General features: G+C 40.1%; 2 protein-coding genes across 2 annotated transcripts; both read right to left on the bottom strand.

The window, feature by feature from the left end:
• Positions 1-1,125: 1,125 nt before the first annotated feature.
• On the bottom strand, positions 1,126-11,146 carry LOC124270872 (arylsulfatase B-like). Its single transcript, XM_046705934.1, is given in 15 exon segments — positions 1,126-1,531; positions 1,802-1,944; positions 3,196-3,319; positions 3,811-3,869; positions 4,160-4,296; positions 4,519-4,557; positions 4,559-4,617; positions 4,897-4,960; positions 6,411-6,512; positions 8,762-8,826; positions 9,231-9,337; positions 9,696-9,799; positions 9,956-10,007; positions 10,270-10,381; positions 10,947-11,146. Coding segments are annotated over 15 exon segments (1,434 nt in total). The 5' UTR covers positions 11,041-11,146; the 3' UTR covers positions 1,126-1,358.
• A 1,946-nt stretch (positions 11,147-13,092) lies between these two features.
• On the bottom strand, positions 13,093-18,445 carry LOC124270866 (arylsulfatase B-like). The gene is made up of 14 exons (XM_046705926.1): positions 18,327-18,445; positions 18,070-18,181; positions 17,415-17,466; positions 16,748-16,851; positions 16,368-16,474; positions 16,184-16,248; positions 15,935-16,036; positions 15,468-15,531; positions 15,185-15,282; positions 14,716-14,852; positions 14,328-14,386; positions 14,054-14,177; positions 13,677-13,819; positions 13,093-13,364 (listed from the first exon to the last, which is right to left on the bottom strand). The coding sequence occupies exons 1-14, from the start codon at positions 18,421-18,423 to the stop codon at positions 13,192-13,194; spliced, it is 1,437 nt and encodes a 478-aa protein (XP_046561882.1). The 5' UTR covers positions 18,424-18,445; the 3' UTR covers positions 13,093-13,191.
• Positions 18,446-19,550: the final 1,105 nt, after the last annotated feature.

The following is a 19,550-nucleotide window of genomic DNA, read 5'->3' on the forward strand; positions in this document are numbered from 1 at the left end:
ATAAAGCATAAATATAGCTCGGCCTTGATGTACATGTTCAGGTATTTGACACAACCACGTTTGGTCAGGTTTAATCAATTAAGTCGGAACACTTTAACGTATTTGTTAGATTTAATGAAACTGAAATTGAACACCACTAATCTGATCTTTATGCAAAGAATGTTAACGAAGAATGTGACATACATTCCTATCAGGAATACAGGTAACAGGGACATACATACATTCCAGTTTGATAACGAAAATATGACATGTGCACTCTTTCCTAAGGATTAAGTACAAAGGTACACATATAATACAATACATAGTTCAATATGCTATGGCGGACCTTCATTGAACTAGGTGGGTGTGTTTGTTGATTATTGCCGGCCCACTCACATGACAGTTATCTATAAACTTTGACTTATCAGTGAAAATCACAGTAAAAAAATATTTTCCAATAACTTGCAGCTAGTATCACTCAAAATGTGTTTTGCATGTGCTGCGATGTGGTAAATCTTCTTCATTTGCTGTTTTTGTAAACTGATTATATGAGGCACCTATGAAGGACAGCCGCAGATATATACGGGTCAAGATTTAATTCACGAAGACCAAATAAATGGATAATGTTTAACAGGTCCTCAAGTGATAATCTAGCAACAAGTGGACAGCGAGGATCTAAGTTCACACATAAACTTCATGACAAGTAATGCCATAATTTATCATAATGATCAGTTGGACAGTGTTATTTATAATGGTCAGATGCTTGCCCTGTGGCCTACGTCACAGCTATTAAATATTCAGAATTACGTTTCCAAGATTTTTAGCTTTTGTCTTTGAGTACCAGAACTTTGCTGATGGGTTACAACAAAGGGTCAACACACTTCTTGAATCAGATTTGGGAATGCTCCAGTATTACATTGGCATGACGTGGTGAAACTGATATTTATAGAGCTCTTGTACTGTCGTGTTGCTGGCCATTACTGTCAACATGCAAACCTCCAATTTCATACATGACAGGAACACAGGTGTGTGCTTCGAAGTCTGTATTTCCAAGAGTACTCAAACCACAACTGCACATCATTAGAAAATTATGACCCTTATAATATGGAATACGACAAGTTCAAAGGCTCAAATACACACTAACTGTAAAATGACATCCTTTTATTTTTCATACGTTACAAACACAAATTGAACTTAAAAAGGGACAACGTTATATATTATAAGAACAAAATGAAGAATAATGAATATATATATATACGGTATATCGTTACAGATTACTGTATTGAAATGAATTTCTTGTTATCTAAGGGAGAACTTTGATCAACATATTGTTACAGATTACACCATTATAATAAAATTTGATAAAAAAACATAAAAGATCAACACCATCCGGGGCTCCAGACGTTCCCAAAGTTTTTTGGGTCAGATGCAGGATCACCAGGAGGGAAGAGGGCGGGTACCATCTGCTTCCGGTAGTCCTCAATCCGGGCTCTTAGTTTGTCAACAATGCCCGGCATCTGTGCTGCCAGGTCGTTATGCTCAGTAGGATCCTCTGTTGATGGAGAAGGGTTGACACTGATGTGTTTTAAAACAACATGTTTCCTTATCAGTGTCTATCAATATTGACCAAGGCGAAGTATCCTTATAACTTAATGTGCAATGTCGTTATGTTCAGTTTGATCCTCTGTTGATGATAAATGACAAATGACGTGTCTATGAAAAGGATGACGTAATATCGAACAAGTAATTGACCTATAATTTTCCAAATCGCCAGCAAAATAGTTTGCGAATAAGCATGGGTATTCATATTCTGTACACATACCACGTATATTGTAGAGATGCACTGGACTATCGCCTTTAAAATATATATTCTTCTCATAAGTGCCGCTGTCTGTCCCGTTCAAAGGCTTGTACCAACCATCAGGTCCACCTGCGAAGCCCATTATCAGCTTGTAGTCTCCAACCCTGTGAACAACAAACTTCAGTCATCTTATCAACTGTGCACTAATACCAATTGATTGGTATGAAGTGTTAGAAAACACTTAGTACTGTGTCCAAATAGTGGAGCCAATCTCCCAAAGTCCTACATCGCAGTTTGTAGGTACAAACAAATGCTACAGTACTATTACCGTTCATTGCTTGTGTTGATATATACTGAGTCAAACAAGAGATGGTAAGATGGTTAAGTTGTTATTATTTCATTGCTGAGATCTGTGTGGTGTACTCGATACACTGACAGTGCCATAATCAGTTCCATTAGGCTACACCGCCGTTCCAAAACATGGATATACAGAATGTCAAGTCACAAGAATAAAAATGCGAAATTTCTCAGTTCAATATGGTGTATGACCGCCCCGAGCATTCACCACTGCTAAACACCGTCTCCTCATCGACTGCCTGATGCTTGTGAACACGTGGTTAGGGATTCTGCGCCATTGCTCTTGCAAGGCAGCGCCAAGTTCCTGCAAATTCTGAGGTTGGTTCCTAAGACCACGAAGCCTTCTCCCAAGTTCATCCCAAACGTGCTCTATTGGATTAAGGTCAGTGGACCTCGATGGCCAGTCCATGACGTTGATTCCAGCGTTTTGAAGGAAATTTCGTGTCAACATCGCGGTATGCGGCCGAACATTATCATGCTGGAACTGTAGACCTGGGCCATGAGCCGCCATGAAAGGAACGAGTTCAGGGGTGAGCACCTGGTCGCAGTTAGCAGCAGCTGTGAGGTTTCCACGGATGACCAGAAGTCGGGAACGGTTGTTCCAACAGAAAGCACCCCACACCATGCAACTTCCGCCCCCGAATCTGTCGACTTCCTGTACACAACATTGGGCATACCGTTCACGACGTCGTCTCCAGACTCTGTTCCTGCCGTCCGCGAATCTGAGGGTAAACCTGGATTCATCGCTAAAGACGACTCGATTCCAGTCTCTCTGGGTCCATCGGAGGTGACGTTGGGCCCACAGCAGACGTTGACGTTGATGAAACGGCGTCAATATTGGCCCACGATATGGACGTCGAGAATGGAGATTGGCAGCCCGCAACCGATTTCGAATGGTCTGTGAGGACAGTCGACCTCTAAACATCTCAGCCCTGGTTCGTGTAGCCGGCAGAAATCTGTCACGTAGGTGACGTAGGACGATTTGACGGTCTTCTGCTCGTGACGTCTATATATTCGGCTAGTGGCAGATCTCAAAGAGCGAACGTGAAACGTGATACCTTATTCCAGCATGGCCCTCCACTGCAGGTTCAAAGTTGTCAAGATTGTATATGAACTCGGTTCTTGACGACAGTAAGCCATTCCTGATGGATTCCCAGTGGCTTATACCATCGATTGACGTCTCTACAACACGGATGGATTAGCTGACATTAACGGCATCATTTCTAGCAGTAAACAGTAAATATGATTCATTCTCCTTTAAACACTTTATCATCAAATGTTCTCCTCTATTCTTTCTGCTAAATCTGATATAAAATATATATTTCCAAAGAGGAGATTACCTAAAGTCATTATGTTTACTGAATTGCTTTGCAAGGCTTATGATTCACTCTAAAACCGTGGTGGGAAGATGGCAGTTTAAGGCACTCTCGTAGATTGATGCTGGTGTTAATGCAGTTGACAGGTATGTTTTCATTGTTGACGCCTATACACCAGTGTTCCAGCGTGCGGCTGACACAGGTTCTGCTGTGGGAGACTGTCTAGGCTCAAGTGAAGATGAAGGTGAGAAATATTCTACCGTGGTCCATACTGGTCGTCAGGGGCCACCAAACGCTCACTATTGCTCAGTGCAAGGATAAACAGTTACTACAAACAAAGCAAGATGCCCAGATTACCAGGAGATCCACCAGCCGCTGTCACTAAGGTGGGCTTCCAGTCTACAGCATGCATCATTCTGTAACAACATGTGATTATTTCAGTGTTTGTACCTTCTATCCTTCCCAGTCTCGTTAACATACTACGTCTAGCATGCCTGTCTCCTTTAAAGTAATAACTTTCCACTGATACAATACATTGATGGTGTCTTCGAACCCATGGTAAGGAAGTGTTTGTGATCTTGCATACCGTCCCGTTTCTTTAATCAAACATCCCCCCCCTCCCTCCCCCCAAACCCAAACCCAAACATTTGAAATACTAACATTCTTCTAAAAGATGTCTGACAACAATTTGATGACGTCAACGAACCCATTGTAGGTTGTCTTGGTTTTCTTCAGTCCAGCACCGTACATGAAGGATGCTCCTCTGGTGCCCCCCTCCCAGATTGTGTGTTTCCCTCCTCTCAGAGGCCAGTTGCTGGCAGAGTTTCCAACAGGACCACCGTTCTGGAGTGATGGATATAAATGTGTTCACACTGAATGTTTCACTATAGGTATGTCATTATTTAACATTAGAATGAAATGTGATTGCTAATCAGCATATCCTGCACAGTCAATAATACAAAATCACAGCCGTTGGGGTATGATTACCAATTATAGTATTTAACGTTCTCCATGTCCTTTCATATGGTGTGTGTGTTCTGTACATGCGTTAAATACAGTCCTTACATCGGTTGTGAACAGAATAAGTGTGTTTTCAAACAATCCCCCTCTCTTTAAGTGCCTCTGTAACGTTTCCAACTGCTTCGTCGAGGGCAGAAACCATCCCTGAAGATATAAAATATCAGCATAACATTCTGAAAACAAAGTTTTACATTAGAACATGTTTTCAGTTTTATCATTTAATCCCTATTCCGACATTTCAGACTCAAGTTGTATCTGGTTATCGGCAACAACTGCGGTTATGCCATTTGTAAACCTAATTTGTTTTGATGCAGCCTTGCGATCGTCCCCGACCTCCTGCGTTATCCAATACAAGACGGAGATTGTATATGGAGTAGGTGGTATTACAGTTTGAAAAACAAACAAACCAAAAAGCAAGAGTACCTGAGAATGTTCGACGGCCTGGGTTCATCACATTAGGATACATGTTGTAGTACTTTTCAGGAACCTGAATATAAAACGACTGGCGATTATGAATGTGCATGGGTATCGCTGAAACAGACGTACTGACTGGGCTTGTGCTGTTTTATCAGAACTTAAATTACCTCTCAGCATTTCTGCATTCCTCTCTGACGAGCCATGGTTTTTATAAGCCTTTATGGTTTTATGTCTCTATGAATAAGAACTTCTTACAGAGATTACAGTATTATTCTTGTGATGAAAGAGTGAGTGAGTGTGTTAAAAGATTACATCGCATTGGCAATATCACAGCGACATAGCGATTAAAACAAGGTAATCAATTTAAAATATATGTCGACAAAGGACAGTAAAAGCAGCTAGACTATCACAGATATATATTTAAAACTAGTAATTAAACCTAAAATACTTTAACTATAGAGGACGATACAAGATAAAATTAGACTATAGATTGCCAACAACTGAAGGTAGATCACCATACTAGGGACCATGTGGGCTTACAGTACCTTTGCTACCTGCATGGACCCTAGTTGGATTTACACCATCCCTTCAGCCGCTGGCGATTGTAGGAAATATTTAGCCAACTTTAAAAGAACGAAGATACTATGTTTTAAAAATATGGTAAGTTTAAATTTAGCTTTGAAAGGTTTGGGACTTAGGTACCCTCTCAGGTGGACAATAATTTTGCAATACTTCAACCCCGTTTAAGGGTACAGCCACTAATAATCTCAGTTACTAATCCAAACTACCAATAATAAAATATTTATCTATTTACAAACTATTCATCAAAATGTATCTAATAATTCTATTTCTTTTAAAAGTTCAATAATAACATGAAAATAAACAGTACTAAACAGATCCTTAACAGTTTTTACATTGAAATACTTATCCCTTGTAATGGAAAAATCAATACAGTCATGCAGTACATGCTTGACTGTGATTCTTTCATCACAAGGGATACAAAACGGAGGATCCTCACCTTTTAACAGGTATTCATGAGTATATCTAGTGTGGCCAATACGACATCGTCGCATGATGACCTCTTCAAATCTGGACTGACAACCCAAGTAGGTGTAACCAATATAGGGTTTTATTGCATGTAATTTATTGATACCTACTTCGGTGTCCCACTTTTCTGCATCAGATCACGGATGTAAGTTCTAATGCTAGCTTTGTAATCAGAGTATGGGATAGGAAGTGGCGTCTAAGATTTGTTGAGTGCTGCCTTAGCAGCAAAATCAGCCATTGTGTTCCCAAAAATACCAACATGGCTGGGTAACCAACAAAAGACCATGTCATATTGGCAATTAGCAAGATCATTGTATAGTTCAATAATCGTAATTTAAAGTTGATGTTTACAAGAACGTTTTTAATAGCCTGAAGCCAAGAATGAGAGTCTGAAAATATGATATATTGGACAGGCTAAAAGAGTGTGACATAAGATGCACATTTGGCTTTTGATGAAACAGTCCAAAATTTACCTCAAGAGGTTGATGTACATTCTGATAGGGCAGGTACATAAACAGAGGCTGGGAAACATTGTGTTGATGGATGATGTCAATAGCTTTCTGGGCGAATGTATACTGAAACAGAAAGACAGAATTAGAACTTCAAATACAATTTTCCACTCGGCTTCTCCCATGAAATCCCGGAACCAGGAATGCATTGGTAAGAAGGTACACCCTGCTCTATTATGTCATACGAGAGATCATTGCTAGTGTCGACCGCTATGATATTGCTGGAGTATTGCCAGAAGGGACAAAAAAACAACATGCCCTCGCAACTATACCTGTTTCTTGTGCAAAAATACTATATCTAAAAACACATTTTCTCCTTTGGTGAACGTTGACACCTTCCTGCCTAACACTGACTAAAGTCTCCCTTACTTATAAATCCGGGAATGGTTATTTCAGACGAGAGACACAAGGACGAAAATAGCCTTAGACGCAACGTTTATTCAGAATATTTGCTTTCGATATTGTGTGCATTTCATGATTCGAGTTCGGTTTGTTTTCCTACGCTGCAGGTAGCTGTTCAGTTTATCAACATTAGGATCAGGAAAGTAGTGGCTGCTACAAACTGGAAACCAGGATATGATCACAAAGACCCAGTATGACAATGGTATTCATTCTATAACCTCTTACGGCAGGAATACAGTGTTGGACATCAATCTAAACCAGGCTTACCTGTGGTTGTTTGCAGGTATTCTGTCAAACACACCAACAAAACGTCTGACATAGAATGATCAAAATGTTTGCTCAGACGAGTGCATTACTCTGAAACATTCTCGTCCAATATCGATTTACACACATCGTCAAAAACAAAAATTAGTGTCTGTCAGAAAAGAGAGTCGGGCCGAAACCACAAGCAATGGATTGTGTTACCGAACATCAAAGAACAGTTCTTTCGAAGAAACGATAAGAAAATAGAAACTATAATCGTCTATGGCGACAGGGACTATGCTAAATACATATGGTTAAAGTATGGTTGCTGTCAAAAGTGACTTAGTAACTTCGTACATGTTTCTTAGGGTCAAAATGGCCAGCTTCTGTCTATATCTGGAGTGACTTTCACTTACACGGATCTTGTGTTAAGCTCATTTCTGGTGTTTCCAACCATTAAATAGCTATAATATGGTGACAAGCGGCGTAAAACCTCACTCACAAACTCACCCTTACATGGATCACATTAGCAAGTCGATTACTCATACTCGAGATTAGACGCTCTATCCTCAACTTGGGACTCCAATGTCTGGGTCAGGTTATGGAGCATCTGTGGTGGAAGTGCTCTACTGGGTATAGATCTGAACTTGAGCAGACCAAGGTAATGTCTCTATGGCATTGTTCAGAAGCTGTTCTGTAACAGGTCCCGCATGCTGGAGTCAAGCGCTGTCGCCAGTGGATGATTAATCAAAATGTGGCACGACATGATCTTCAAATATGGTAATTTTGCGCATTTAATGCCCCCGAACTGTCACCATGTCAAGCATACAGACATGCGGACAGCAGCCCCATATCACGACACCACCAAATCACATAGTTTCCTATATGTTGCGTGTTCGATAAACCGCACCCCTTTCGCTCCAGTGCTCCCTGCTCAACACCAGGCTTGTTTGTTTTGAGGTCTTAGAACAGGATGTCGCATTGGTCTCCTACCCCCTTAATGCTACTGCATTGAGTCGAGGTGTAAAGGTACAAATGGACACTATATTGTTAGTATGCCAGTGACCACGAAGGACAGTGCACGCTGAAGTTGGCAAAAGTCTTGCCTGGCAGACCAGGACTTGGTCGTCTCTGGCACTGGTCTTCCGTGGATGTCCAGATGTCTGCAGAAACGGCACTTGCCCAGTCATGTGGCGTTTGCGAGGGAGTGAATATTGCTTAAGCCGCGTCACCAAGTTGCCAATGAGCCTGCTGATTACAGTGTTATTAACGTTCAAGACTGATTCATCAGCCTTACTTGACATCTCGGTTTGGTGCATGCCAGTGATCTGCCATCTATGATTTTCAGGTAGTTCACTTCTTCAAGTGTTTGCAAAGTAAGATCAAAAGATCGGTAGCACATTCAATCACAGTCAGTGACAGCAAAGTTTGCTAAACGATGAAACTTTAATGTTAACAGTATGAGCCAAGAGTTGTGCACAGGGATTACTTTAATTTGTGGAAGTTCAGGTGTCTACCATTCCACATGCAGGTTGTGTGGCATTACACCGAATGCCAATTGAGTAATATTTGGGCCACATGGTATTGCAATTTATCTTTACATTGTGGTGGAATACTTTTGACGAGGTGAATATTTACTTAGTTTCAGCCCTTTTTTGTACATTACTCACAGCTGAATACTCTCCCCTGTAATCCCAAGCGGGAAGTTTGTTATCTCGGTAGTCCAAATAGCCACCTGCAAATACATAACTGAACACTGATATACACCATATATGTCTCTATATCACATATATTCTCCTCACGACATTATTTGCATGCAGCTATTACAAACGCCTAAGCACATTCTTGATTTGCCTGCATTGAAGTCTAAATAAGCACCTGAAGAAATGAGCCCTGACATATTATGTGTAGGACATTTCTCAACTGCCCCAGTTCGTTGTACTGACATGTCGATTAGAAAAGGGTTAACGTCTTACTGTTTTAAGGAATGGTGTTGCATTTATTTCGTCCAAAAATTTAAACAGTGATATGTGGTGATCAACTATGAGAAAATAGCCCTACGTCATTCACAAATTGTGGCTGGCGTGAACAGGAGTTAGGGATATAGAGTTGTCTTGTAACATGTATTAATGTACTTGCCTTTGCTGTGATTGAAGTAGTCCTCCGCTGCACTGTAGTAACCGAAGAAAGTATCGAACCCTCTGTACGTTGGTGTACACTCCCATTTACAGAAACCCAGGTGCCACCTTGAAAACGTCATAACAAACGTTTGGAGGAAGTTGCGTTGAACAGCATTGTAAATTGTTAACATATTTTGGAGCCACTGATATCCTAACGTCAATGTGTTTAGCTCACTATTTGGCCGCCTACGCTAGCGTAAGGCTTAACCCACAGAGGAACCAGACCCTAATTGTAAATAGGTTTCGATGTACGTGAGTATTCATACATGTGAAGACAGTTTGCCTGCATAAGCACCTACAGATAAAGTTGAACCAAAGTAAATTTGATGAACATAAACTATTATATCATTATATCATTCACCCAGTCAGACTGGCAGTATCGCACTCTACAGAAACGGTTGTACTATGAGTTTGCTGGACATACTTGCCGACCATATGTGTGGCGTATCCGAGTTTCTTCAACTCTTGTGGCAGGAAGGTGTAGTTGAGAGGGACACAAGCAGCCTGACTATCAATCAGAACTTCGTGCTTCAATGTGAGATATAAAAGGCCGCATTACATGACAGCAAAAAGTCAAAAGCCGTTTCATAAAACCTTATGTGCGCCATTATCATTAAATTTCAATATGTGTTGCTTAACATAAATGTTATTTATAAGAAACAGGCAATCTTTCCTTTCACTCACCTGCATTCCCACCTTAAATGGAAACATTCCACTCATGAAGGCCGTGCGAGACCTGTAAACAATCATAGGGGACCATGATGTATCTAACATCACACACACCAACAACCACAGTAGATACGGTCTTCTAATCTAGAAAATTCTTCCTTTATATTATTTATAATTTTCAGCTTTGAAAATCCGAGGCAGATCATTCTACAATCACTCTTTGACTATTTATATATTTAGTATGTTCCATTGATATGTAATTTGTTTGGATACGATTGTATTATATGTGACTTTCGGTTTGCATAAAAACAAAAGTAATGGATATTTACGGGCTACAAAAAGGCTGGACATATGCGCTCTCAAAGATGATCCCCTCTGTTGCCAGTTTGTCGATGTTAGGAGTCTTCATGTTTGGGTTTCGGAAACCAACATCGTACCATCCTTATTGTGATAAAAATTAACATGAAATGATGTGGCTACATAAGTGTCACTGACGTTTAACATACAATCATAGCACAAAATCAATCCGCTGGTTATTAGTCTTATTAATACTCGACCCGTGAAGATCCGGGTAAGAATTGATCTTCAGTAGCCCATGCTTATCGTAAGAGGCGACTAACGGGATCGGATGGTCAGGCTCACTGACTTAGTTGACACATGTCATCGTATCCCAATTGCGTAGATCAATGCTCATGCTGATGATCACTGGATTGTCTGATCCAGACTCGATTATTTACAGACCGCCGCCATATCACTGGAATATTGCTGAGTGCGGCTAAAAACTAAACTGACTCACTGATCATTACTTACAACGGCCTACGTTTATGGTGTATGTTAATAGCCGAGGACGAATACATAACGGTTTTCGTGATCACATGTTCCTTCAGCTGATGCACGTAAATCTGTTTGTTACATATATTACACGACCCGGTCTAACCTGATTATTTTACATGATAAAGAAAATGAATAAAACAACTTAGGCATTCAGTGAGCAAAACATACTCACCTAAATCATCTGCAACTATGAAGACAATATTGGGGGGTTGTGTTGCCGCACAAGACACAAGAACCGAGAGGAACAGAAGGATGAACTTCTCCATTACCACGGTGATGTGTAAGTGATTACGACACAGAAGTTATGTTCACATTTTACAGGTGGCCTTCGCTCGCTTATCACTTAGAATGATAGGAACGTATATTGTATGTGATATGTAGATATTGTGATGGACAGGTCCTCAAGTGTGTCAATACCTCAACCTGTAATCATTCAGTCTTCAGTCGGTCTAGCCAGGTACGCGTAATATTCCATGACTGATCTCTGATTACTTTATCAATCTCGGTCAAACTGCATAAAGCGATCCAACTTCTGACTCTGTAATCAGTTACAGTGAGAGCTTGTATATTGTCACGCCACTCGTTTATTTAGATACGATTAAACGTCGCCAGTACATGTTATTGTACATATACTATTGCTCATTCAAGAAGGTCCGGGTTAGAATTGCTCTTCAGTAACCCATGCCTGTAATACTAGGCGACTAACGGGATTGGGTGGTCAGGCTTGCTGACTTGGTTGACACATGTCATCGTATCCCAATTGCGTAGATCGATGCTCCTGCTGTTGATCACTTGATTGTCTAGTCCAGACTCGATTATTTACAGGCCGCCGCCATATAACTGGAATGTTGCTGAGTGCGGCGTAAAACTAACTCACTCACTCATTCAGGGGTGACATTGGAATTATTTGTTTATATCATCAGAATAATCATTAGACGTTATATAGTTTTCATCCTTATTTAACCTACAGTTTGTGGTCAACATGATCCTTCATATTCATCAGACAGAAGACAAAGGGTAAGTTGTTTGTGAACAAAAATGTCCCTGTATTAGTTGTCCTCATCGTTATTTATTTCATATGATGTTCAATTGTTTGCTCATTGTGCTATATACAGGAAACACCTACACATGGTAAAAGAGAAGAAAATGACTCTTTCTCGTATGGAAACTTGAAGATACGGATAGCCTAAAACACCAAAAATCATATTTCACGGTTCTGCAGAAAATCGGACCACATTTTCTATAATTTAGTATAAGAGCTGTGATGTTTGCAAGAGACATCGCATGCTGTCATCATTATAGGGGACCCCGCCGCCCATATAAGGGGTAAAATCCCCACAGAACCGTTAGTACCCTGACCCCTGGGCTGTAGCATTTATTAGCTTGGCTGTCAAGTGGTACGTAATGGGTTTGTGTTAATATGCTTTCTTGTTTGAGTGTTCTTTCTGAAATGACATATATCGGGTGCAGGTTCTATGGAATGAAATGCACCGAATCCGTGCTATAATTGCAATCCAGACCTCAGGAATATATGCTTCCATCGAAACTATGACGAACGCACTCAATCTGAAATATTATCCCTAAATCGAATGCGACCATTATTATGATGATGTCGTACCTTGACAACACAACAATTGACTGCCACAACAATTGAAGCACGTGCAAGGCATGGTATGCCAGATATACCATTCACTCAGAGCAGAGGCATTAGGTCAGATACCTTATTAAACACGTTCATCATAGTGATGAATCCAAGCGATCCCACGTCACGTGTGGTACCCATTACAAACAGGCGCAAAGACAAGTCAACTGTTCACAAGAGACAGCAACACGCAGACATATTTCCAAGGATGTACAATTCGACACATGCACAGATTACTACTTTGTCATCGTTACATCAGAATGTGACTTCTTTGCACTGTACGTCTTTGTACTAATGAAAAACAGGCGGGATGAACTTTTTTTTACAGAATTTATAACAATAATTGATTTTTTTCATTGGGCGTGTTTTTCATAAAGTCATGGCCCATGTGACATAGCTGAAAAACTACTGGCTGCTTCAGTAATGTCCTTAACCAAATATTGTTAATTTGATCACTTGCAAAAAGTAAAGTGCAGATTATATTACTTCTTTGAGATCAGTCCTATTCGGGATTCGAACTCAAATCGAGGCACCAACACCCCAAAACTGGAAGTTCGGCTGGCGTAACTCTTGACCACGTACTTTGAGTACGTCTCTGATGTGTGTACATTGGCAGACATTCTAATACTTTGTAGTTGTTCGTATAAATATCCTTTTTGATAAGTTTGAAACGGAGTAAACAAAATGACGATTTTCATTTTGCACATTCGTACAGAGTAAAAAACACACTTTATGGCATGATTCATAATTATGTAGTAATGTTGACATATTCACTTTAGCACCATCCGGGACTCCAAACATCTCCAAACTTTCTGGGGTCAGATGCAGGATCCGGGTCGGGGAAGTTGGCTGGCACCATCGTCTTCTTGTAGTCCTCAAACCGGGCACGCAACTTGGCAACCATGTCTGGCATCTGCTGTGCAAGATCATTGTGCTCAGTCGGATCCTCTGAATGTGAATTAAAATATATGGAAATATTTGGGGGTGGAGCTGTAATAGTATTCAGTGTAAGGGTGATCAGTTTGCAGGAGTCAAGCAACAGTAGTCAGTTCTTGTGAGCTAAAAACGTGCATTAACCTAGGTATCACCCATAAGCGGGTAGTTCCAGCTATAACAAGAGGAATTGGGGCCATTATACCTGGGAATTGTCACTGAAGCAGTACATATTCACGTTAATGGCTCTGTTTACTATGCATCAAAGAGATTTACCAGATAATGAACGTTAATTCAAGTTCAGAAATAGTATATGTCAATATGTACCTCGAATGTTGAAGAGCTGGACTGGCAGATCTCCTTTGAGGTAAACTCTCTGTTCATATTTGTCGTCCTCGGTCCTGTTCATGGGTCTGTGCCAGCCATCAGGACCTCCAGGGTATCCGAGGATCAGCTTGTAGTCTCCTACTCTGATACACACGGATGCAGCCATGGGCATTTCTTTGCTTTTCTGATAATGAGTGTATTTGGGGCAATTCTGATTCTGTGATATTGCTTTTGAACCAGGATGTCATGTGAATATGGAAATTGCCTTGGGGCTGCTTATCATGAAAATTCACGGAAGCTCAAGGATCGTGTCCTTGTAGAATTCCATATACACGTACTTAGAATATTTTTTCGCTTGACTAAAAAGTTTAACATACCTTATTCCAGCATGACCTTCGTCTGGGAATTCAAAGTCGTCAATGTTGTAGATGAACTCTGTCCTTGACGACGGGAGGCCGTATCGAATAGAATCCCAGTGACTCATTCCATCAATGGTTGTCTCTGTACCCCAGACACATTTCGTGATACTTTGCCGTTAATATTTCGAAACAGTATATACCAAACGACATTCACAAAATCATATGACTCATTCTTTGTTCTTACAGAATACATTTCATTACAGTTGAGACACTATCGTGTAATAGTTTCTACCTGGAGTTCCCCCAGCTGCAGACACTATAGTAGGCTTCCAGTCGACAGCGTGGATCATCCTGTTTAGGTAGAAACGTTTTACATTTACAATAAGCCACACGCGTAAATCCGCCAAACACTGACTACAACATTTCAAATAGTTTTGGTGTATGTATTCAATAGTCAGTGGGTGTTATAAAAAGATGCAAGGGGTATCATGTACTGTCATGTACTGTAATTACTATAATGAGTTTACAGCATTTGAGCTGAGATCCGGACTTTTATAGAGTAATAAGCCTTATACTGAAGAGTCCAGCATTCAAAATGATATAATTGGAACATATTCAGTGGAACATGTTTTCGAAAATACTGTTATTGTCATTGATGTAATTGTATTCTATGCTGTTACCCATCGTATGTCGTCTTCGTTTTCTTGAGTCCAGCACCATATATGAAGGACGTCCCTCTCGTGCCCCCCTCCCAGATCGTGTGTTTTCCCCCTCTCAGGGGCCAGTTGTTCGCATACCATTCAATTGGACCGCCATTCTGAATGATCAATGGTTTATTCTAAGGGAGGATGATATGATGACTAGTTTGATGAAACATAACTGTCCAGAAAACAAAATTCCTAATGTGCATAAAATGCATCTGTGTGTATTTAATAAATTAAAACAGATATGTAAATATATCCTGATGTGAAAGTTTATTGTTATAATTGACAAGAGGTAATATTGTTAAGGGTTAATAATCAATTATATTTAGCGAGACCTTCAGGCTGATTAATTAGTAAGTGTATACATACATGTCCACAGAGTACAAGATACAAGCATCATTCTCTATGAAATGGATTGAAAATTGTTGAGACCAGAGCTACTTACATCTGCAGTGAATAAAATGAGAGTATTATTAAACAAGCCCCGATCCTTCAGGGCCTTGGTGACATTTCCAACAGCCTCATCCAGGGCAGACACCATTCCTACAGGAAATTATAGTAGTGGGTCAGTATTTCGATATGTCCAGGTGTGTGACCTTTACGCGGGTGTTTTATCAGTAGGAATGTAGGACACGAACGCCATATCCCCTTATGCATAATGGACATGATTCTGATGCAATTCAACTCAAGAAAAGTCTTTAAAAATTCAGAATCCTTAACGTACATACCACTGAAAATTCTTCGCCCTTCATTAATCACATTCAGGTACATGTCCTCATACGTCTTAGGTACCTGTGATATCCAATAGTGATGTTAACACATTAACAAAGGATGCATCCGGGATTCTGAACAATTACATATCCATCACAATCCGATAAAGGTTATATAAATTTTAATGAATAATGCAAGGCCAGTATAAACTTGTAAGTGTAAACTTGGCTGAAATTATGCCAATATATTAACTCACTCACTCCATGCTAGTATGAACTCCCTTATCTCCTCCACTTTGTTCTGTGATGTTATGATGTTACAAACGGTAACGCATTATCCATAATGAAGAGTCCAAAGAGAATCGTTTGAAATGTATGCAAGTAGCCTATTAAGGGTTAAATCATCTAAACTTATGTTTGCCGTTCTGTTTACTGTCACAGTCCGCCACAAAGAGAAATGATTGGAATTCAACACATTCATGTACCTGAATAGGCGCATGTACATTCTGGTATGGAAGGTACATAAACAGTGGCTGTGAAACGTCATGTCGGTTGATGATGTCAACGGCTCTCTGGGCAAATGTGATCTGAAATAAATACAGTAACTTACAGCACGTTTATGCAAAGAAAAGTCACCTCGAAGATTTGAAAGAATGCATTTTGTGAAATATTGTGTATGGTGTGAAAATTGTTATCTGACATATTTTCACAGTCAATCGGCATTGTATACTTACAGCAGAATATTGTCCTGAATAGTTCCTTGCCGGAAGGGTATTGTCTCTATAATCTAAGTAGGGCCCTGATGAAAAACAAAATATTTAGGCTGTTATATATCTGCGTTCATGCACACCTTTAAAACCAGAACCTTTGACCTTAAATTAAGCTTCAAAACAACCTGACTAGTGGAATAATACCCACCAACAGTGTGATTAAAGTAGTCTTCATGCGCATTATAGAATCCAAAGTAACTATCGAAGCCTCGGTAGGTTGGTGTGCACTCCCACTTGCAGAAGCCTAGATGCCACCTAAAAGAGAAGTGCACATTATGCTTGTACATGTTCCTCCTGATAATCATATGTGCACATTGATGAAAATAACTATTAGAAATATTCCCGCACTAAACTTGCAGAACACAAAATGACGTCTGAAATAAGAGTACACACATTAAATGTACGTACGTTTATGTATGTGAATGACAGCGGTCTATATACAACAGAGGTTATATTGTTGCTGTGTATGCTGTACGTTTTCTCGGTTTATCGGGTTTTTTCCTCCCTTTAATCCAACATAATACCTACTTTCCGATCATGTGCGTAGCATAGCCGAGTGCCTTTAGTTGCTGGGGTAGGAAGGTATAGTTGAGGGGCACACACACTGCTTGGTCAGGGAACACCGTCCTATGCTGAAGATAAATGGGTTTTGTTCGATGACCTTATATACTCATATATTTTCTTGAAAATGGGCATTCCGATCTTTACGCAAACATACATTATGTCAATAACAGTGAATGATGCATTTCTTCCAGGAGGTGTGAACTCAATCATCACCTGGTTACCTCAAAAAATGCAGGAGGTGATAGTTCAACCACTATATTCTTTAGCACCGAGGCTACTCCTGTAGGAGTCAGAGGTATTGTATGTCCTATTGTAACATATCATAACTGTGGCTCCTTGAGACCATAGACTGATATCCACATTATCGTAATGGTCCTTACATGTCAGAACTGTGATTTTACATTAGTGCCAGTCTTTTCTATGTTTTTTGTAACTGCATACCATCCACAGCATAAAGGTTTTAAGAAAATATGGGCATTACCTTTTTGGCTGAAATATCGTCGACGTGACTAAGTATAAGTGTCTGTGACTAAGTATGAGAGTCTGATGTAATATGTCATTATGTAATTTAACCTGGCAGTTCACACATGACTGTGAACTGATCATGGTAATAAAGGAACGATACAATTACCTGTGTACCTGCGTGGAATGGATACATTCCACTCATAAAGGCGGTACGTGATCTGAAACAACGACTGTATTTTGATACTAGAATAATGCATAATTAATCATAAATGCTATATTAAAGAGAGAGGAAGAAAGTTCAACTAAGAACTAAAGTACTGGAGCACTGGGTTCATTCTTCTGACCATCTGTGGTTGTTACATATTTAAAGATTTGATTCTCCATTACAAATCGTAACATTGTTATTATAATGTACATGTAACAATGTATGTGGTTCATCTCCTTTACTACTTTGAGGACTGACTGACTGAGTTTGGTTTTACGCCGCTTTTAGCAATATTCCAGCAACATCACGGCGGGGGACACCAGAAATGGGCTTCACACATTGAGCCCATGTGGGGATTCGAACCCGGGTCTTTGGCGTGACGAGCCAACGCTTTAACCATTAGGCTACCCCACCGCTCCACTACTTTGAGGAAACGTCTGCTAAATGGTCTTCTACTCCTGTCACAACACAGTTATAAGACGGACAATCTTCTAATTCATGGTTTGGAGGTTATGTCTGCTGTAAGTTATTTGAGTCATATAATTGTATTATCTCAGTCGATGTGGTTTCATATATTTTCATTTAAGCTGAGGATGCAACAATATGTCATATTTACGGGCTGCACAGAGGCTGGACATATGCATTTTCGAAGATGATTCCTTCTGTGGCCAGTTTGTCGATGTTTGGGGTCTTCATGTCAGGATTCCGAAAACCAACATCATTCCAACCTGTTTAAACACATCGACTCGCCTGAATAGTCAGATGTGTAGACTATACACCACTGTTATCATCTTTACTTTAAAAACAGGACACATTTAGAATGACGTACGTTTCTGTAGACACTTTCTTACTTCCTGCACTATATACACTCACCTAGGTCATCTGCCACAATGAACACGATGTTAGGACGCTGTGCTGATGACCATGATGGGAATAACAGGAATACAACAAAGAAAAGACCAGCCTTCATCGCGTTTGCTGGTTCAGCTGTGTTTAAGCCGTTTGCTGCCTAGATCTTTCAGTAAATCTTTACTTCCACCCTTGACCTACATACTCAAGTGCATATTTTCTGAGATACGTTGAAACGTAACACCAATATAAGGGAACGTTGAAGAGCTTTATATAAATGGAAACATAACATGTGACATAAAATGAAACAGTTTGAGATATCAGTACTCTCACTCACTCACCAATAGAATGGTTACAACAACTTTTACACACATTCCTTGGAGAAAGATAAATGTGATGACATAGTTATTGTAGGCCATTTCACAAGGGTATGGCTAAAATGAAAACTGACATATTATACTGATAAAATGTCATAACTTGTTAATGTGCTGCGACCACATACAATCTAAGAAAGAAAGGTATTAAAACCTAACAATATCTTGTGACCAAGTACAATCTCAAAAAACAAGTTGAAAGTTTTTTACTGTGCGTACTGTATTTGAATTGCTGATACAGAGATGAAGCTTAGAGTGATGATTGTCACATGATCTGATGATACAATTGCAGTACCGATTGTCCTGTTACAAAAAACGTACGTTCAAGATGGGGTCGTCCCGATCAGTACCTGCGTGACCAGCGTGTGCCGGTATCACTGTTCTACATTTCCTAGTCTATAGAGTCTATTCTGTAGAATTCTCCACGATTATTCCTGCAATGTGTAGGCCAGTGGTGCAAGTGCCTGTGACATATGTTGACATTGATGCACACAATTATCGATATTATCCCACTGATGCTCTAGATTCGGAGACACTAACGTTGGAATTATGAAGAATACCAAAAGCCAATAGGAAGATTTATGTCGATGTCCCGATTTGCTTTCAGATTCCTCAGAACCACCATCAAGCCGGATGTCTGTGTACGTGATCTGGCACACATCCTCCAACGGATCGAAAGCGGTTTAATGTAGAACGTTCACTTCGACGTAGGTAGACACGCCGTTTTCCATGGAAAGAAATCTTACGTCGATGCAAAGGTCTCAATACAGGAATAAATACCACTGTTCGTGGTCTAGCCCCTGGCAGTTGATTCCTATGTACTTGGTCTTGCCATCAAGTATTGGTGACAATATCATTTTGATGACGTCAATGA

This window comes from Haliotis rubra, unplaced genomic scaffold (genome assembly GCF_003918875.1).
Source record: "Haliotis rubra isolate DU_JTF1 unplaced genomic scaffold, ASM391887v1 Scf1553, whole genome shotgun sequence".
NCBI classification, from domain to species: Eukaryota; Metazoa; Mollusca; class Gastropoda; order Lepetellida; family Haliotidae; genus Haliotis; species Haliotis rubra.